Below are 19,128 nucleotides of genomic sequence, written 5' to 3'. Positions count from 1 at the left end.
ACACTTCCACTTGATCGAATCTACTCCATATTGATTGATGCAGAAACGCAGATGGCTAGTTTTGACTCACAGCCTGAGAATCTTCCTATGAGTGCCAATGTAGCTCAAGGACAATTACATATCAGATTTGTTGGATCTGCAAAGTCTTGTGAATCCAAACAGTAGCATCCATCTTCGATCGTGGTGGATGATCTGGTGGCAGAGGTTAAGCACGACTTTAATGTCAGTTGTATGGTAAGATTGGTTACTCGGTTGATAGATGTTGGTACCGATTTGACTGTGATTTTGTAAGAGTTCTTGCCACTAATGCTCGATCACAGTACAAGGATGAGTCGAGTAGTGCTAACTATATTAGTCTTAACAGTGTTGGTTGTGTATGTTGTGCCAGTAAGAATGATATTGGTTCTGTGTTACTCTTGACAGTGTTGGTTGTGTATGTTGTGCCAGTAAGAATGGTACTGGTTCTATGTCTACACATGCTAGTGGTGTTCCTACATCAAGCTTGAACTCATCTCGTGCTCAGTGGGTTGTTGACTCAGGTGATACACATTATGTCACTCCTGATATATCTCATATAACTCAGCCAACTGATCTCGATGGTCCAGGTAATCTCTTGGTTGGAAATGGATCTTCACTTAATGTGAAGTCAGTTGGTTAATCTATCTTAAGCTCATCTTCTCAAACTTTGCTACTTACTGATTTGTTTCATGTACCTAAAATCACTAAACATCTTATCTTGGTTTCAAAGCTTACTAGGGATAATCACATCTTCTTCAAATTTCATGTTGATGGTTGTTCGAGATGAAGTGACGGGCAAAGTTCTACTTCGAGAAAAGTAGAAAAGGGGTCTTTATACCTTTACCTTGGATAGTCGACCGAATATTTGTAACAATGCATATGTTTATTCGGTGAATGGTCACTGTAATTCATTTGAACTCTGACATAGAAGATTAGGACATCCAGCTTTTTCTACTCTGAAATTGGATTGTAAATCCATTGATGTTAACATTCCAAATAATGCAAATCAAATGTGTGTTGCTTGTTGTTTGGGTAAAAGTCATAAGTTATCTTTTACTGACTCCACTACAATTTATGATAAGCCATTTAAGCTTGTATTTACTGATCTTTGGGGGCCTTCAACTGAGCCCTCAGCTGGTTTTCGTTACTATGTCTCATTTATGGATGTTTGTACTAGACATGCATGGGTATATTTGTTGAATGATAAGTAACATGCCATAATTTATTTTCGATTGTTTTAAAGTATGGTTCAGACTCATTTTTCTTTTCTAATCAATGCATTACAAAGTGATTGGGGTGGTGAATACATGAATATGTCAAATGAATTAACTCATGTAGGTGTGTTGCATAGGGTCACTTGCCCTTATACTTCTGAGCAAAACGGGGTCATTGAGCGTAAGTATCGACAATTAATTGAATTGGCACTAGTTTTTTTGGCACATGCATCTCTCCCAATCCGATTTTGGTCTTATGCAGTAACTACAACTGCATATCTTGTGAATAGATTGCCAACCAAAGTCTTGAATAATGTTTCTCCCTTTGAGAAATTGTTTGCTAAGAAACTTGATTACAAAACCATAAGAGTATTTGGATGTAGGTGCTTCCCACGCCTTCGAGCATTTCAATCTCAGAAGTTGATGCCACAATCTCAAGTGTGCACATTTTTGGCATACAACTCTCATCATCGAGGGTTTCAATGCCTTGGATCAAATGGTCGTGTTTTTATTAGTAGACATGTAAAGTTTGATGAACTTGTTTTTCCTTTTGTGTAGATAAACAAAGTGTTGATCATCGAGTGTTACCCCCAATGATTAGCAGAACTTGAGATTATTCCTAAACGACGTAACGAGTGTCCTCAAGTGGTGGCACCATTACAGGCATCTACTAGTGCATCATCTTAGGCAAGTCACACTAAGAGTGAAGCTGGTCGTGGTTGTGAATTGGGTAGTGCAGTTGAGTTTACTAATCAATCAGCTGATGTTCCACATCTTAGTATCTCAGTTTCCAGTAAGAATATTACTTATGAGTCAGATCAGCCTCCTCTTGAAGATGTTTATGATACTGGTCAGTACCTGTAGTTAACACTCATCCCATCCCATGGTTACTAGAAGTAAGTGTGGTATTTTCAAACCAAGCTGTTTTTACTGAAGAGGACTCTGATATACCTACTGATATTCATCAGGTTATGAAGTCAGTCGATGGGCAACAGCTTTTCAAGATGAACTGGCTGCTCTACAACGAAATGAGACATGGTCGTTAGTTCCATTGGCAACTTGCAGAATATCAGTTGGTTGTAAATGGTTATTCAAGTTGAAACAGAATACTGATGGTACAGTTCATCATTACAAACTTTGACTTGTTCCAAAGGGATTTCTACAAGTGCATGTACAAGATTTCAAATAAACCTTTAGCCCAGTGGTTAAGTTTCCAACTATAAATGTTGTTTTATCTCTGGCTGTAACAAACAAGTGACCATTACAACATGTGTATGTTAATAATGCCTTTCTACATGGTGATTTGAATGAGGAAGTGTTCATGCAACAACCACCTGATTTTGAAGAGTTGGATGAGGATGGACCAAGCTTGTATGCAAGCTTCATAAAACTTTATATGGGTTGTGTCAAGCTCCCAGGAACAGGCATACCAAGCTGAAAGAAAGCCTTGTGCAAATGGGATTTCGTGCATCAAAGGCGGATGCATCACTATTTATTTAACTTCTTCAAGGAGAAGTGACTTATGTACTTGTCTATGTAGATGACATTATTGGTACTGGTCAATCAGTTGCTGTAATTGAACGAGTGGTTCATTCACTCCGTTAATTTTTAATTGAAGGATCTTGGTGATTTACGTTATTTCTTGGGGATTGAAGTTCAATGCAGTGATGAAGGTTTAATCCTGTCCTAGAAGAAGTTTATTTTAGAATTGTTAGAGAAGACTGGCATGTCAAAGGCTACCCCTACCAGTACATATATGGTTGTGTCTAACAAACTTCAACGAGATACTAGAAAACCTCTTGAAGATGCTCGTGAATTTCGAAGCATGGTTGGAGCATTGCTGTATGTATATCACACGAGACTAGACATAATGTACAGTGTGAGCAAGGTAGCTCAATTTATGCATGAGCCACGCGAGAATCACTTATTGGCTGCCAAACGTATCTTAGCTGGGATAGTAGAGTATGGATTAGTTTTTAAACCGTCTAAGGAAGCACTTTGCATAGTAGCATATGCTGATGTTGATTGCGGTGGTTATGTGGATGATCGAAGATTAATGTCAGGCCACTGTGTGCTAGTTGGTGGTAATTTGGTGTCATGAAATACAAAGAAGCATAAGGTTGTGTCTAGATCTACCATGGAAGCAGATTATCGCAGTCTAGCAGATATTGTTGCAGAAGTTGCTTGGATTGATGCCCTGCTGACTGATCTTGGAGTGGCAAGACAGGAAAAATCGATCATATGGTGTGATAATACTAGTGCAATATCTTTAAGTGCAAACCCTGTGCATCATGCTCAGTCCAAACATGTGGACTTAGATGTTCATTTTGTAAGGGAGAAAATTGTTGGGAATCAGTTGTGTGTTAGCTATGTTCCTGCTGCTCATCAACTTGCAAATGGGCTCACAAAGCCATTGTCCAAAGTAGAATTTATGTCATTTCGAGAAAAAGTGAATGTATGTCTGATGAAGAAAGGAGGAAAAGAAGAAACAGGAGGAATGTTGGAAGACTAAACGTGTGCATGGCACTGCATGGCATGCATGGTGCAAGTTCAAGTAGCCAGACTTATGCTCTATAGAGTGTGTTGTGTTACAGATGAGCAAAACCTAGGGTTGTTAGGTTGTTAGTCAGCACGGTTATCACTGTTGGATCTGTTAGATTGATTGCTTCTTTGTTCAGCAATTGTTTGCTATAAAAACAATGTAACTCATTATGTTTTAAGTAATAAAATGAAGATATTGTTTCTTTCTCATTTCTTAGTTTCTCAATAGTTATACATATGTTTTACATTCTTTGACATGGCACATTTCACATGATACATGCATATACATGTTTTTCAATGGCAAGGTCTGCAAAGATCCAAACCTTTCCAAAGCAGATGACTTTTTTTTAGGGCTCAATTTTAGTCGAATCTGGTTGGATCAACTGTCACTACTATCAACATTATGCATATTTCGATACTTAACACTCTCGAGATATCGTTGGTTCGAATAGATTATGAACCTATAGGCTAAAGTCTCCTCACAGAACCCCTCGTGACACGGAGATTCTTGCGGTCTTGGACGGTACACTCTATGTCAGTTTCGTTTCATCAAACCCGGAGATAATCCTCTAATTACCAAAGTGTTCTTTCCAAGGCCTTTGAATTGGACATCAAAATTGAGGAAATTCTACAATCTAAACTCTGATGATATAGCAAATGTTGAATCCAAATTCTTTAAGAAATATAAAATGAAGTTGGAAAATGTTCAATGCAGAGAAAGAATGCATTCCATTAAAGATCTGTAGAATAAATACAACACATTACATTCCTTATTCAATGCCAAAAAAATAGAACAAATGATGTGATCTAAAGAATCAGAATAAGCTAGTTGAAGTAAATTATAATCTAAACAGGCTTGTAATAGCAATTGTTGCTAGAGAGAAGAATTTTATAGCCTTTTCTGTTGGGTCACTTCAAATGAAGGTCCAAGCATTTCCCAATTTTCTCCACTCTCAAAGTTTCTTCACAATCTACATCACCCTTTTCCTACAACGGCAACCATAACATATTAACACCATGAAATCAAAACTTCTTTTTTCTTTTACTATTTTCTTGGAAACCAAACAGAAACCAGTAACTAACCTTTGGCCCAGAGAGTACATCTTCAACATCTTTTATAGTTTCACCCCACTAGTTGTTCATTTTTTCCACCCTCTCTTTCATTCTTTTCAAACTCTGCCATCAAATCCTCAAGGTTATTCTTTTAAAGGAAAGAATGAAAAGAATTCCAAGAACAATAAAACAAATAAAACCCACCTTGGCAATGGGACTCTCTTCCTTGATCAAGTCCACAAGCGTTTCCTGTGGGGTTGAAGTCTTCGATAAGGGCTTAACGGGAGAGAAAACGGGATCAGATATTGACCTGATTAAAGTAGGGGTTTGGGAGGCAATGAAGAAGAACCACTTCTTTTTGACAATGAGGTATCTTCCAAGACCTTAGCTAGTTTTATAGGCGTCAAAGGTTCAGAGACAGTGCGGTGAAGCTGTGGGAGTGGGATCTTGGAGAAGCCAGAGAGGGAGTATGGCGGTTCTCAACCAACGGCCTTTCGGACCTTGGAGAAGTGGCAGGGCAAGGGCGTTTCATTGGGTTGCAAGCAGTGAGATTGCATGCGTAGGTGGTGCATGGATGGCGATTTTGGTGGAGGAGATCTTCTTCTTCTTCTTCTTCTTCTTCTTCATCTTCTTCTTCTTCTTTTTCCTCTTCCTCTTGGTGTTTAACTTCGAACTCTACTTTTTGATTCGTTTCCTCCATTGTTGATTCTTCAAGCCTTCTATTTTTTTGTTTTTGTTTTTTTTGTTACTTTGAGGGTGCGTTTGGTTTACGGAATGTAAGATTACCAGTGGGAATATAAGATTACCAGGTAATAGGATTAATGGGAATGTTGTATTTTTTGTTTGGTTGGTTTAGCAGAATGTAAGATTACCGTTTTGATTAAAGGAATAAAAGATTATTAGAATGTATATTTAACCAAATTGTCCTTATTATATATTTGTTTTTTAACAAGTTGGAAAATATTTATATATTTTCTTTAAAAAATTAAATTCATAAAATTTATATATATATATATATATATATATATATATTTTACAAAATTGAAAATATAAAAATGTTTAATGAAATGGTAAATTTTTATTTTAACCCCTGAACTTCATATAAAATTTTAATTATAGACTTTTTTTTTGTAAATCTAAAATAGTTTAAGGATAAATTTGTAATTTAACCTTCGTAGAATTTTTATTATTCAATGACAGAAGAATGATATTTTTGAAAAAAAATTAAGGGCATTTTAGTCTAAAACGTCGGTAATGTTACAATACCTAAAGAAATGGAGGTAATGACATTCCCGGTAATATACACAAAAAATCTACTATTGGTAATAAAAAATTATCAGTAATGAGATTCCCGACCAACCAAATATAAGAATATAGATTTCATTCTCATAAGAATCCCATATCCCTTGATCCAAACACCCCCGAGAGATTTTGTTTCTTCGTTGAATTGATGTGGTAAGTGACGGAGAAGCAAACACAACTGTTCAGGTTTTATATTGAACATTTGATTGCACGTGATGACGTAATTTCAAATTCCAAAATTTAGGAAAAGAGAAATGGGAAAATAAAAAATTATTATAAAACAAATATTCAAACCGTAATTTTTCTCTTTTTAAGTGTTTAAACTCTTTTTTGTTAAAATATGTATGTAATATTTTTTATCATTTTAAGTGTCTAATATGTAACTAAACCTTAAAAATTTCCGTTAAAAATTAACTAATAATCAGTGTTTGAGACATAGTCTAGTTTTTAATTTTCCTTAATATTTAAAAATAAAATTCATAAGTTTAAAAAAATATTTTTTTTTTTTGAAAAAATATCATAAAATTTATATAACTCTAAAATATCCCTATAGTCTCTAATCTCAAAATCAATTCCTTCACCGCTGACGATCATCTATTCACATGTCGATCATCATCCGCAACCCAACGCAGCCACCAATTCGATTGGGTTTTAGGGGTTTGTGCCTTGGAATTTAGAGATCTAGAGTTTATGTTTAGTGATTATTTTTTAGGAATTTAGACTAAAAAGGGGATGATCGGTCAACCATGGGTGGGTAAGCGATCGACGGGGGTGATAACGATGTAGGATGGTCGATAACAAATTTGATGCTTTGAGATTAAGGATTGAGTGATTCTGCTATGTGATATCTAAAATATGGTTTTAAAAAGGCGATCAATTCTATTGAGTACCAATTATCAACCTAAAATATTATATATGCTAATAACATTTCTGGTTACAATCTAAAATATTATACTATTTTTCAGTTGGTTCCAACTTAATATTTCTCGACAAGTATCAAAAAAATTTCTATGAGTTTACATGTGGCGTTGGGTTCAAAGTTGAATTTCAGTACAATTTATCATTCACAGACAGATGATCAGCCCAAACGAGTGATACAAGTTTTGGAGGATATGTTGTGTGCGTATGCTATTGATACCAGTGGTTCTTGGGAACGTTATCTACCGTTAGTTGAATTCGCGTATAACAATTGTTATCATGCGAGTATTCAAATGGCACGTTTGAGGCTTTGTAAGGTATAGACGTCGTACTCTATTGTGTTAGATCGAATTGAGCGAGGACGTGTTGTATGTCCTGATTTGATTAGTGAGACAAAGGATAAGGTTAAATTGGCTTCGGGTAGATTGAAGACTGGTTTTAATGGTCAGAAGTCTTATGTTGATATGAAATGTCAAGAGATTGAGTATGCGGTTGGTGACCTTCTATCACAATGTGTGGTCATGCCTTGTCAAAGATGACCTTATGTTTAATTTTATATGTTTGTAATTGATTTTTTCCATTCAATCCATATTTTACCTCCTAAATTAAAATAAACATAATTTCTATAATTAAGCTCAAACTATAATTAGAGCACGGAGGAAATAATCATAATAAAATGTATATAATTATAAACTATCTAAAATCTTTTTCTTTTTTTTTTTTTTTTGCATTGAGACCTTTTTATCTTCTTTCATTTTTAGCTTCAACATTTTTTGAAATAATGGTCTCTTTTATTTACCGCGTTATTTTTTAGCCTTAAATTTTTATTCATATCCAAAATGTCTCTGATAAGCATTTTTTGCCCATATTTCAGTTCAAGTATTTCATGTTTTGAGTACCTATTTGTGTGTCCTATCTAGTGTTACCAGATTTTTTTTAAGTAATATAGAGAAATCCTTTCATTTTAGAATTAAAGGTAAATTACACTATTCCTCACTGAACTATACTCTCTGTCCTATTTTACTCATTGTACTTTCAAATTTTTCTAATTTTCTCATTGAATTTTCAAATCGCTATTATGTTGATCACTCTGAATTATTTTATTGTTATTATTGTATCACATGGCATTTTATTATTATTATTTAATATAAAATAATTTAAAATATAAAATTAAAAAAAAGCTGGCCGAGCACCACTGTCGGCCACCGTTGATCACCATAGATGGTGGTCGTTTGGTCTCAAATTTCATGAGTCGCTTCATCTCGACACCGTGAGTTCGAATTCGACCTCCATTTTATCGAAACTTGCTTCGAAGTCCACAAATTGAAAATTGAAAGTGAGAAAGCCGAAACGTTTTAGTTGAGATTCACGGGTTTTGGGATATTTTCCGATTAAACAACCACCTTATTCAGACTCAGGGATCGAGACAAACCAACCCATGAACTTTGGGACCGAACGGCCACCATCTACGACAATCGACGGTCGGCGATGGTGGTGCTCGGCCACCTTCTGTTTGTATTTTATATTAAATAATAAAAAAATTCATGTCATACAAAAATAATAATAAAATAATTCATAGTGATCAAAACAAGAACAATTCAAAAGTTAAGCAAGTAAATTAGAAAATTAAAAGTATGATGAGTAAAATATGAAAGAGAGTATAATTTAGTAAGGAATTGTGTAATTTAATCTAGAATTAATTTGCTTACTGGTCATAATTGAAATAAATAACATCAATAACACGTACAAGAACGTACCGATATGATGTTTATCTTCAAACAATATAGTCATAAATCACAATAAAATAGTTCAAGAGCAAAACGGACTTCATTTAGCAAGTATTGAACCTTCTTGATTGCTTTTATGGTGTTTCATGATTCCCTAACTCATCAGACATTTAGAGGTCTCGTCTTGTATATCAATTCTGTATTTCTACCTTCATATTTGAACCGCCTTTTTATGTTTTAAACACGAATTATCTAACTTCATATTTGAACCACCTTTTGTGCTTGTATACGGTCGTGCATTAGATGGCTGAAGAATATCTCAAAAACAAACTATTAAACTTAGATAATGAAATTTGAAAATAGGTTTTCCAACTCAAATATTCATGGAAGATCAGAATATACCTTCGAGACGTATAACGTAGGTCATGATTCATGGTTGTGAAAGAAAACATATATAGTCTCAAATAAGTATTTAGGGTTGTTAAACTTTAGGGTTGTTAAACCAAGGAACGTTTTATTTTTATGGGATCCCAATTTCACATTGCTTGATTTTAACATGCTTTCGTACATTTTTCATTTTCCCATATCATTCTAGATTGTTCACTTTTGGAGGTGATTTCCTTGTACATTTGTTGAATTTGAAGATTAATGTTCTTTCCATGAATATTGTGTCATCAACTTTGGCAACTTTTCTAGTAAATTACTTCTAGTGAATTTTTTTAATGTTATATTACTTTTTAAAGTTTATATTTATCAAAAAATCTCATTATATTAATATTTTTAAAATTGCACTTTGTAAAAAAATCTAATCGATTTCTCTATTTTTCTCTGTTGCGCCGCTCTTCTCCTTGGATCTTTCTATATTTTTCATTACTAGTCGAGGCACCAACCTTTTATTGGTTTAACTCTTTCTTTTTTCCTTTACTTCCATTCTCTCTCTAGACTTTATGTTATTTTATTTTATTTTAAATTATATTATTTATTTATTTATTTAATTAGTCTTCTCTTTCTCATATAAAAATCATAAATGATTCCCTCTACTCTTGTAACACATATTTTTTTATAGTTGGATTTTACGTACACCTCCAAGTGAAGTATATTAGGTTATTTTGGTGATATTTCCTACTTTGGACACTAGGCTTAAATATTAGCATATATTCAAAGATAGCTCATGGTCGAATTATGGTAAGACTAGTTTATCAATGAGCTATATATCATTCTTATATATATTTTTATATTTGTGTGGACGATGTTATTTCTTACAGTCAATAATGATGTTTGTTTGTGTCTATCATTTATTTAAATTATTTAATATGATTTAATATTTTTATTGTATGATCTTGTTTTATTTTTAAGTGTCTATTTTTTTTTTATTTTGATAATTTTAGGGGATATGGCCAACTAACATGGTTGGTATAATCATACTTTTTGTAGACGCTCGCTTTTTAATTTTTTTTATTTTTTCAATATTATTAATTAAAAAACAAACAACGTGATTACATTTAATACTTATTTTAAAACAATATATTTATTATACAAATTAATACCCAAATTTTATATTTTTTAAATTGATATCTAAGTTTTTTTCTCTCATCTTGAACTTGAAAAGGATTCCCATATTTGTACATCAATTTGGAAAATTTCTCAAATTGATAAATGGTGTTGAAGTGATGTTTTAATAACCAATCAAACTATAACATGTGACTCTTAATAATATCATCATTTGAATAATTAATGTCACGTTATTAACTTAATTGAATATTAGTAGTATATCAAGTCAACACATGTACTAATTAAAAAAAATAGTTTAGATATCAATTTGAGATAATGAAGTTTAAGTGTCAATTTGAGATAAAAAAAAATTACGTACCAATTTCAGATAAAAAATTAATATCAATTTAAAAAAGAGTGAACTACATTGATAACCACTTAATTATTGGCCAATTTTATTTTGGTCATTGATGTTTCAATTTAATCAATCAGACCATCCAACTATTTAAATGCTACAATTAAGTCACTTGTCGTTAACATTTAACGGAATAGGTGACGTGACAGTTAAAATATTTTGGTATAATTACACAATTTATCCATATTACTTATATATCCTTTAAATTTGGTCATAATTTTCATAAATTAAAATAAATTTATCCATCAAATTAGATAGTGTCATGTGTCATTGGTGACAAATGTCATAAAACAAATTTATTTTTCAATTAGAGGAGGACACAAGTCACTCTCTGGATGAAATAAAATAAATCAATGCACATGAGGGCAAGGGGAGTTAAACAAGGGACCCCTAGCTAGGTGATGTACTAGGTGCCAAACCACAAAGCCAAAGAAACCATTTGTTATAATTTAAACAACAAATAATATATATCATGTAACTTAATATGTAAATAATTTATCAAAATTAATAATATTTTATATATCTTAAATTTTAAAATATAATTTATTTTGTCTTAACTTATAAAATATTATTTGTTTTTATTTTAATGTAAAACTATATATTTTAACTTTATCTTCACTTAAAAATATATTTTTTAAAAAATATTTTAATTTAAAATATATTTATATATATATATATATATATATATATATATATATTTATTTCAATGAATTATATATATATATATAATTCTTATCATTAGTTAAAAATATATTTTATTCTTATTTTAAATTAAAAATTATTATCTTAAATTTTAAAAATATATATTTTTAAAATATTTTAACTTCAAAATATATTTTAACTTAAGAATAAAATATATTTAAAGAAAATAATTTAAAAATATATTTTGAAAATTAAGATAAGAATAAATTATATTTTTAAGTTAAAATAAGAGTAAAATATACTTTTAAGTGAAGATGATATTAAAATATATATTTTTATGTAAAATGAGAATAAATATTTAATAAGTTAAGAAAAGTAAAATATAATTTTAAAAGTTAAGAATATAAAATATTATAAATTTAAGTAAAGTGTTTATATAATAAGATACGAGATATATATTATTTGTTGTCAAAATTATACGAAATAGTTGCTTTTGTTTAATGGTTTGCTGCCTACTACATCATCCAAGGTGTCCTTGGTTGATGACACATGGCACCCCCTGATTCGAGGGTTAATTTTATTAAAATAGGAAGAATATATAAGTAATATGGACCAATTGTGTAATTATATCAAAATGTTTTAATTGCAACCTCACCTACTCCATTAAATGTTAATTGCATGTGACTTGATTGAAGCATTTAAATAATTAGGTGGTCTAATTGATTAAATCAAAACATCGATGATTAAAATGAAATTTGACAATAATTAAAGGGTCGTCAGTATAGTTTACCCTTAAAAACTTATCAAGTTCATATACAAATTTATATAATAAACTTAATAAATATACCAAAACAAAAAAAATTAAAACTTAAATTTAATACCTAATTATTAAATGTTTGATTTTTTATTTACCATACCACTTAAGTATGATCAATTTATCAATATCATATACAATGTAAATAAAATTCTTATATCCACCTAACGGTCAATATCGTATAAAATCTAAATATAGCATGATATCCCTTCACACACAAAACATATAACATGATATATATTTAAAAGATGTGAAACAATTAATAAAAAAAGATTTAAAGCAAAGTTTAAACACGTATGTCTATTCTATAGATTATTAAGATCAAACATGTTAAAATAATAGTCATCCTTTAAAAATATCAACTTTTTTCTTAATTGAAAGCCTTTTTCTAGCATGTCGTTATTTAATATATATTCTCTACAAACTTTAAATGTATTTTGTATTAAATTCTAACTAATATCTATCAAGTTGATCTTGACTCTTGAGACTAATAAATAATATTTGATGAATTTATTAAATTATATTAATGGTAAAATAAAATTTTATTATTTTTTAAAAGTTTTGAGTTTGAATAGATGTGTATCAATAATTAAAACTTTTTTTTTTGGATATGTACTATTTTATAATCAATTTCAACTATTTAAAAATGCTTATATAACAAATAAATATCTAAAGTATACAATTTTTTTATTTAACTACCTAAAGTATTTTTTTGATCAAAATAAATACTTAAAGTTATCTTTTTGGTCAAGTGTCTAAAGTTTTTTTTTTATCAAAATAGGTACCTAAAATATTCAATTTTTTATCTAAGTACCTAAAATATTCTTTAATTAATCCCACATGTCAACTTTTTTATAACTTAGATAAAAAGTTTGAATAATTTAGGTACCTATTTTGACATAAAATAATTTATGTTTTGACTAAAAAAATAATTTTAGGTTTTTATTTTGACCAAAAAAATATTTTAGCCACTTAAATAAAAAAAATATAATATACTTTAAATACTTATTTATGATACAAACCTTTAAAAAATATTTAATTAATTTAATATTGACACTAATATCTTACTCATTTATTTTTACGGAAAAATATACAAATGGTTTTTGATTATATGATTCTACTTTTTATAAAATTGTTCTCTGATTATAAAGTGTTATGTTGAGTTCTTCGATTATTAAAAGTAACAAAATGATCACCTAATTTTTTATATGTTTTAAACTCATCATTTTCGTTAAAAATTGATGACAGTTTGAGTTAGATATTAACATGTTGACTCAAATATAATAAAATCTTATCTTATAATCTCAAATAACTATACATGTCAAATAGCTATAAGATAATATTTTATCACATCTTAATCAATATATTAACATCTAGTTCAGAAACCTATCAAATTTTTAATAGAATATGATAAATTTAAAATATATAAATAATTAAATTATTATTTTATAATTTTTAATAATCTAAAAATTTAATAAAATAAAACTTAATAATCAAATAATCATTTTGTGGGATGAATTGTGTACTTACCCTTACTTTTACGCCCATCTAATCACTTGCGATATATATAGAACAAATAAAATATTCCACCATCGACAACAATTAATTGAAGGGCCCTACTTTCTTCTATCCTTTGTTTTCTCAACCAAACCTGCAAAAAGTAAAGCTTTCCAACACCCTGCACCTTCTCCAGAACATTCCACGACACTTTTCTTTCAGGTTCCACACCGTTCTGTTCTTCAAATCAGTTTGGGGGTTTTTGTCGCTCTGCTTCATTTGAATCATACGTGATGTTGCAGCTGTTCTTCACGATTGCTTTCTCTGCAGCGCCTTTGATTCTATATGTTCCACCTGTGAGAAGCTTCAACCTCTTCGTGGAGACCATGGAGGGTATGGCCAGGGAGTCGCGTGTGTATACCCACAGGCTTTACCCACGCGCGCGGTTCGTGTGGTCTAGGATCTTGGATTTTATGCTTTGCAACTTGAGCTTAGATTAGGTCTCTTTCAAGGTACACATTTAATTTTTGTTTGCCTCGGCTCTTCTTCTCGCAGGGAATAAAGTGTAAAACATTCCTTTGGTGGTTCCACGTATGTTTCTTGTATATATGTGTGTATATTCTTCAATCTTATGCTTGTGAAATCAGGAACTTTGATTATCCCAGCGTTTAGGGTTTTTGATGTTATTGTATTTGTTGGTGATGAGTTCAGATATTTGATCATGTATTTTAGAGATTCTTCCCTTTTTATCATTTATGTTTGCTTGAACTTTAATGATCAATCTCACTGCAAATATAGGGTTTTAGAAACTGTTTATTTATATGTTGATGAAGGAAGAACGGGGAATTGTCTAAAAGATTAAAAAGAAGCAAACCATATATAATAATTGTATTTAAATCAGTAGAACACATCAAACAACCTCAGAGGTAGAATGAAATAGTGTTTTCTTAAATTTCAGATTTGAACAACTATATCTATGCGGGCGTTGTCAAGGGTGTGTTTATCAATAATTATAAAATATTCTGAATAGATATTACCTTTAATCACTCAAATTATTAAAAAAAACCACTAAGGTAAAAGAGACGGTTTTGTATATGTAATCCTTGTAGCATGCATGTTACCAGAGTATGACTGAGTTTTTTGTCTTTGGGCTTTGTTGCGTACTTGTCATGATATATTGGCAGTATTGAGTTTTATCTTAGTATTTGGATAGGTACACATGAGATATGTACAGTGGATTTAAATTCCAGGAAGGCCAATAACCAGGGAAGATGCTTGATCAGCAATGTTAAATGTTGATGCTTCTTAAATGCATTGAATGTTAAATCAAAACTGATATTGCAGTCAAGAAAAAGGATTAACTTTTATTCACTGAAAAGGGGTTTTCAATACAAATTATTAAACGAATTGATTACAGTTTCTTATCTATCAGCAACAAACGAATCAATGAACTACATACAACTAAGAAAGAGAGGGCAGGCTTTTACCAAATAGTTTACTCAGACAGTGTGCAAGGCTCGAGGAACCAAAATACATCCAGCGCTCTTGCTTGGCTTCCATCAGTAACATCAACATTAGTAATAGCAGAAGCAGTAGAAGCTCTGCTCCGAGGTTTGTCTGTTTTGGTATCCTTGTTTTGCTTCACTTCTTGAAGGAACCCCATTTCCTATTATGTGTATAATACATAATGGATACACTGTGAGCCTAATATATAATATAAAACAAGCTAAACAATCATCTAAAAGAAACATACACACATTCCAACCAAGATTCATATCGTATATGCTAAATTTTTTTAATTTTATATAGATTTACGATCGTTGGATAAGTGAAAATAAAAAGTTGAGATTAACCCTTTTTTTTCTTTAATAAATATCATCTCATTTTCTATTGTTAATCTCATATGTTTATTTATACTCATTCAACTATCCAAACCTATGAAAATTAAAAATCGTTCTACGATGTGAGATTGGATCCTATCTCATATATACCGTGACTTTGGATATGGGAGCCTTCGAAGGGGTAGTGGTTTTGATAGGAGCAGAAAAGCACTGTGGAGAGGGTGGATTGACCCGTATTTGCAGCAACTCTTTGTCTTTGTTCTTTACATTCTCCAGATTTAGAGAGAGAGGAGGGGCAATGTCCTCTGCTTCAGACTCGTGTGTTCTGCTTCTGCACAATATCACACAACATAAACAAACTTTTCTTATCCAATATCTAAATCAAATTCAGCAACTCAAAAGAGTCATTTGTCTTGCCTTGAGTAAAATTTGATTCAACTCACTCTTTAATCCTTTCTCTCTCTTTAGCAATGTCAATTCCATTCTGCATCACAACAGGTTTCTCGAGCAATGGCTTCCTCTCTTTCTCCACCACAGCCTCTTCACCTTGAATCTTCTTCTCCTCTGTTTCTCTCTCCCTTGCCCTGGTAGCCAGTTTCTTCAACTCGTTGCAAAACTCGCTTATATGACTCAGTATATCCCTACCAGCAAACAAGTTCCTAGTGGACAGAGTACTTTTCAGCTGCCGCAGCACACCACTCGGGGCTGGGAAATATCATCTATCACCGTTGGTTTCTTCCTTTCACTGCTCGACTTGATCGCCGCTTTCAAAGAATTAGCTTGCTGATTCGGAGGAGAGGTTGATAAATTCGGGTTCTGGTTTTCATTATCATCAACCTTAGAAAAAACTGAAGATTGAATCTGGGTTTGCCCTCCTCTTCAGCTTACCATATCTGAAACAAAAACAAACCCCAAAATAGAAAGGAAATGAAGTTCCGATGAAAAAATGAAATCAAACAATGCCGTGAAGTTAACTGGGTTTGGATCAATACCCTTGATTCAGTTCCCGAAATGGGGAGCTTCGACTTGGTGGAGCCTTGGAAAGAGGAGAGGCCGAGGCCGAGGCCGGAAGAAAATCCTCAGCGGTCTTGGGATGGTTATAGAAAAGAAAAGAAAGTGAAATGATGAAGAAATGAAGTGAATTTTGAGATATGAAAAGGAATGGTACCAGGTGTGCAGAACCAGACATCATCAACATCATCATCATCATCGACAATGGAGGGATGATCAATGGCTAAGAAATGAACCCATTTGGGAGCGTTGATGTGTTCATAAACATAATCCTCAACGAAGCGAGAGTCTATTCTGTTCCAGTCGATTTTTGCTGGTTCCATTTCGCCAATCAAAACAACTTTTGGATTTCCGGTGAGGCAGAGTGGGATCAGAACTTAGCTATTCTAAGCGGGAAGAGAGAGAGAAACTGAAAGGTGTTATGATACGTTAGTGGAGTGGTGTCTTTTCTCCTTTTTTTTATTTATTGTTTTCTTAGTATTCATTATTTCTTCTGATCGTCAGGGGTTTCAGTTTTTTTTATTCTAGGTAAAATTCTCTCATAGGTCACTAAATTATTAGATTAATTCCATTTTAATTACTTAATAAAAGTTTTATCAATTAATTTATTAATTTTTTATTTGATTTTAATCAAGTCATTTACCAGTTCATGAAATTGATGATGCAATAATTTTAAAATTGGTATACTAAAAGAATATTTATTCAATTTAATCATGAATTGAAATAATTTAATAATTTTAATTCTATTAAAAAAATTAGTACGTCACCTATATCATATGTTTTTAAAATGAAAAATAGATGTGATATGTCAACACGCTTTTAATAGAATTAATTTTTTTATTGACATAATTAAATTATTAAATTAATGTATAGGACAACGGTAATTTTTTTTGAATAATGCTCTGAAAAAAATTGTCGAATAATGCTTATGTATAATTATTTGCTTAAATGTGGTGAATGCTACAGTACACTTAAAATGCATGGATTACCATGCGATACCCATGGTCAACGCATGGACTGCCATGCGACACCGTTGCATGGCCCATACAGAACTGCCCTATGCCCTTGAACGCTGCATACCTACTCCCTGCTCAGCGATGCTCCCTGCTCCAGTGAATGCCCGTGAAGGCCTGCACGCAGCTCCCCATGAAGCAGCAATGGCCAATGCTACAAAAGCTGGAATGATAGCAATAATTTAAGTCTATGATACCCAATAATATAGGACACCCGAATTTTATTATATATATTACACATGGTCGCGGTTCGAGCAAGGTAGAAATAGAAAAGAGAAGAGAGGAGAAGAAAGAAAGAAAAGTAGAAATATAAGAGAAAGGAGATGAGAAGAAAGAAATAAAGAAATAAACGAAGGAAGGAAGAAAGAAACCGTACTAGGTAATTTATTTTATTTATGTATTAGGGTTCAAAAATTTTATTCATATATTAGGGTTCGAATAATTTTTGAATAATATGCATGCATGATTCATATATTACACATGCAATAATATGTATGATCCTGTGAATTTTTGTTTTAATAATGTTAAATTGAAATTTAGTAGTAATAATATGGATGCTCCCGTGAATTTGACAGTAATAATATGCATGCATGGTTTATATATTAGTGTAGATTTTTTTTTTGTTTAAATTAGTTAGTTAGTTTTGGGTAAAACTATTTAGATTAATTTTAGATTAAATTGTTTTGGTTTAAATTAATGTTTAAAAAGTTATTTTTTCTGCAGATTTGTTTAAATGGCTGAACAAAATCAGTTGTTTTATTTTGCCGCTTAACATATTTCTAGTCATTTGGAATTGATGGTGTTATTATTATTTAGTTTAATAAAATTATTATATTTTACTTGATAACACAATCGTTGTTATTAAATGTTTTATGATAATTGATTAATTTCATGATTTAATTAATTGTAGGAAAACTCACAACGAGTCCTCCATAATTGAATTAATATTCATAGGAATCCACACGAGTTGATCAAAGATAACTTGCAACAGACTGGATTTTACCATGTTACTTTTGTTTGAGAGTTCAAGTCGGTCTCGGGTTTGATCATTGTGTTGATTGAACGTTGGAGACCAAAGACACAAACGTTTCATTTACCATGTAGAGAATGTACGATAACACTGGAGGATGTGGTCATGCAACTCGGGGTCCCGACAAATGGGATACCGATAGTGCATGATAATAATTACCAGTTGAATTTTTTTGTAAAACTGAAAAAAAAATACAATCTGCAGCACGGGGAGAGAGTTTATAATTCTCTCATAAAGAAAAATGGTTAAACTATGAGTTTAGCCACTGCACTTCTTAAAATGGTCTGCCAACTTTACAATTTTACAATTTAATCCTCAATTTCTTCCAAAATATCAAATTAAATTTACCAGTTTAAAATTCTAAAATTTAGCCCCTAAATTGGGGTGTTACAATTCTCCCCCTTAAAAGAATTTCGTCATCGAAATTCATTCATGTCACATTATTGCAGAAATGAAACTTCCATCAGTTCTTTCATATCTTTAAGTAGCTTTTACAAAAGTACGAATCCTCCACTAATCCTTAACTAGTTGAGCATACATTCTTATCACAACTTTTCTTCATTTCAATAAAAGAATCCGAACGAAAATTTCCTTAAGTAAT

General features: G+C 31.5%; 1 protein-coding gene across 1 annotated transcript; it reads right to left on the bottom strand.

Moving 5' to 3' along the window:
* Positions 1–15,127: 15,127 nt before the first annotated feature.
* On the bottom strand, positions 15,128–18,740 carry LOC120186411. Its single transcript, XM_039190352.1, has 6 exons — positions 18,735–18,740; positions 16,642–16,860; positions 16,200–16,348; positions 15,917–16,155; positions 15,624–15,849; positions 15,128–15,298 (listed from the first exon to the last, which is right to left on the bottom strand). Exons 2-6 carry the CDS (start codon positions 16,805–16,807, stop codon positions 15,128–15,130), a joined length of 951 nt encoding a protein of 316 aa, XP_039046283.1. The 5' UTR covers positions 16,808–16,860; positions 18,735–18,740.
* Positions 18,741–19,128: the final 388 nt, after the last annotated feature.

Source organism: Hibiscus syriacus, unplaced genomic scaffold (assembly GCF_006381635.1).
Source record: "Hibiscus syriacus cultivar Baekdansim isolate YM2019G1 unplaced genomic scaffold, ASM638163v2 tig00004013_pilon, whole genome shotgun sequence".
Lineage (NCBI taxonomy): Eukaryota > Viridiplantae > Streptophyta > Magnoliopsida > Malvales > Malvaceae > Hibiscus > Hibiscus syriacus.
This window is presented reverse-complemented; position numbering and strand designations above follow the sequence as displayed.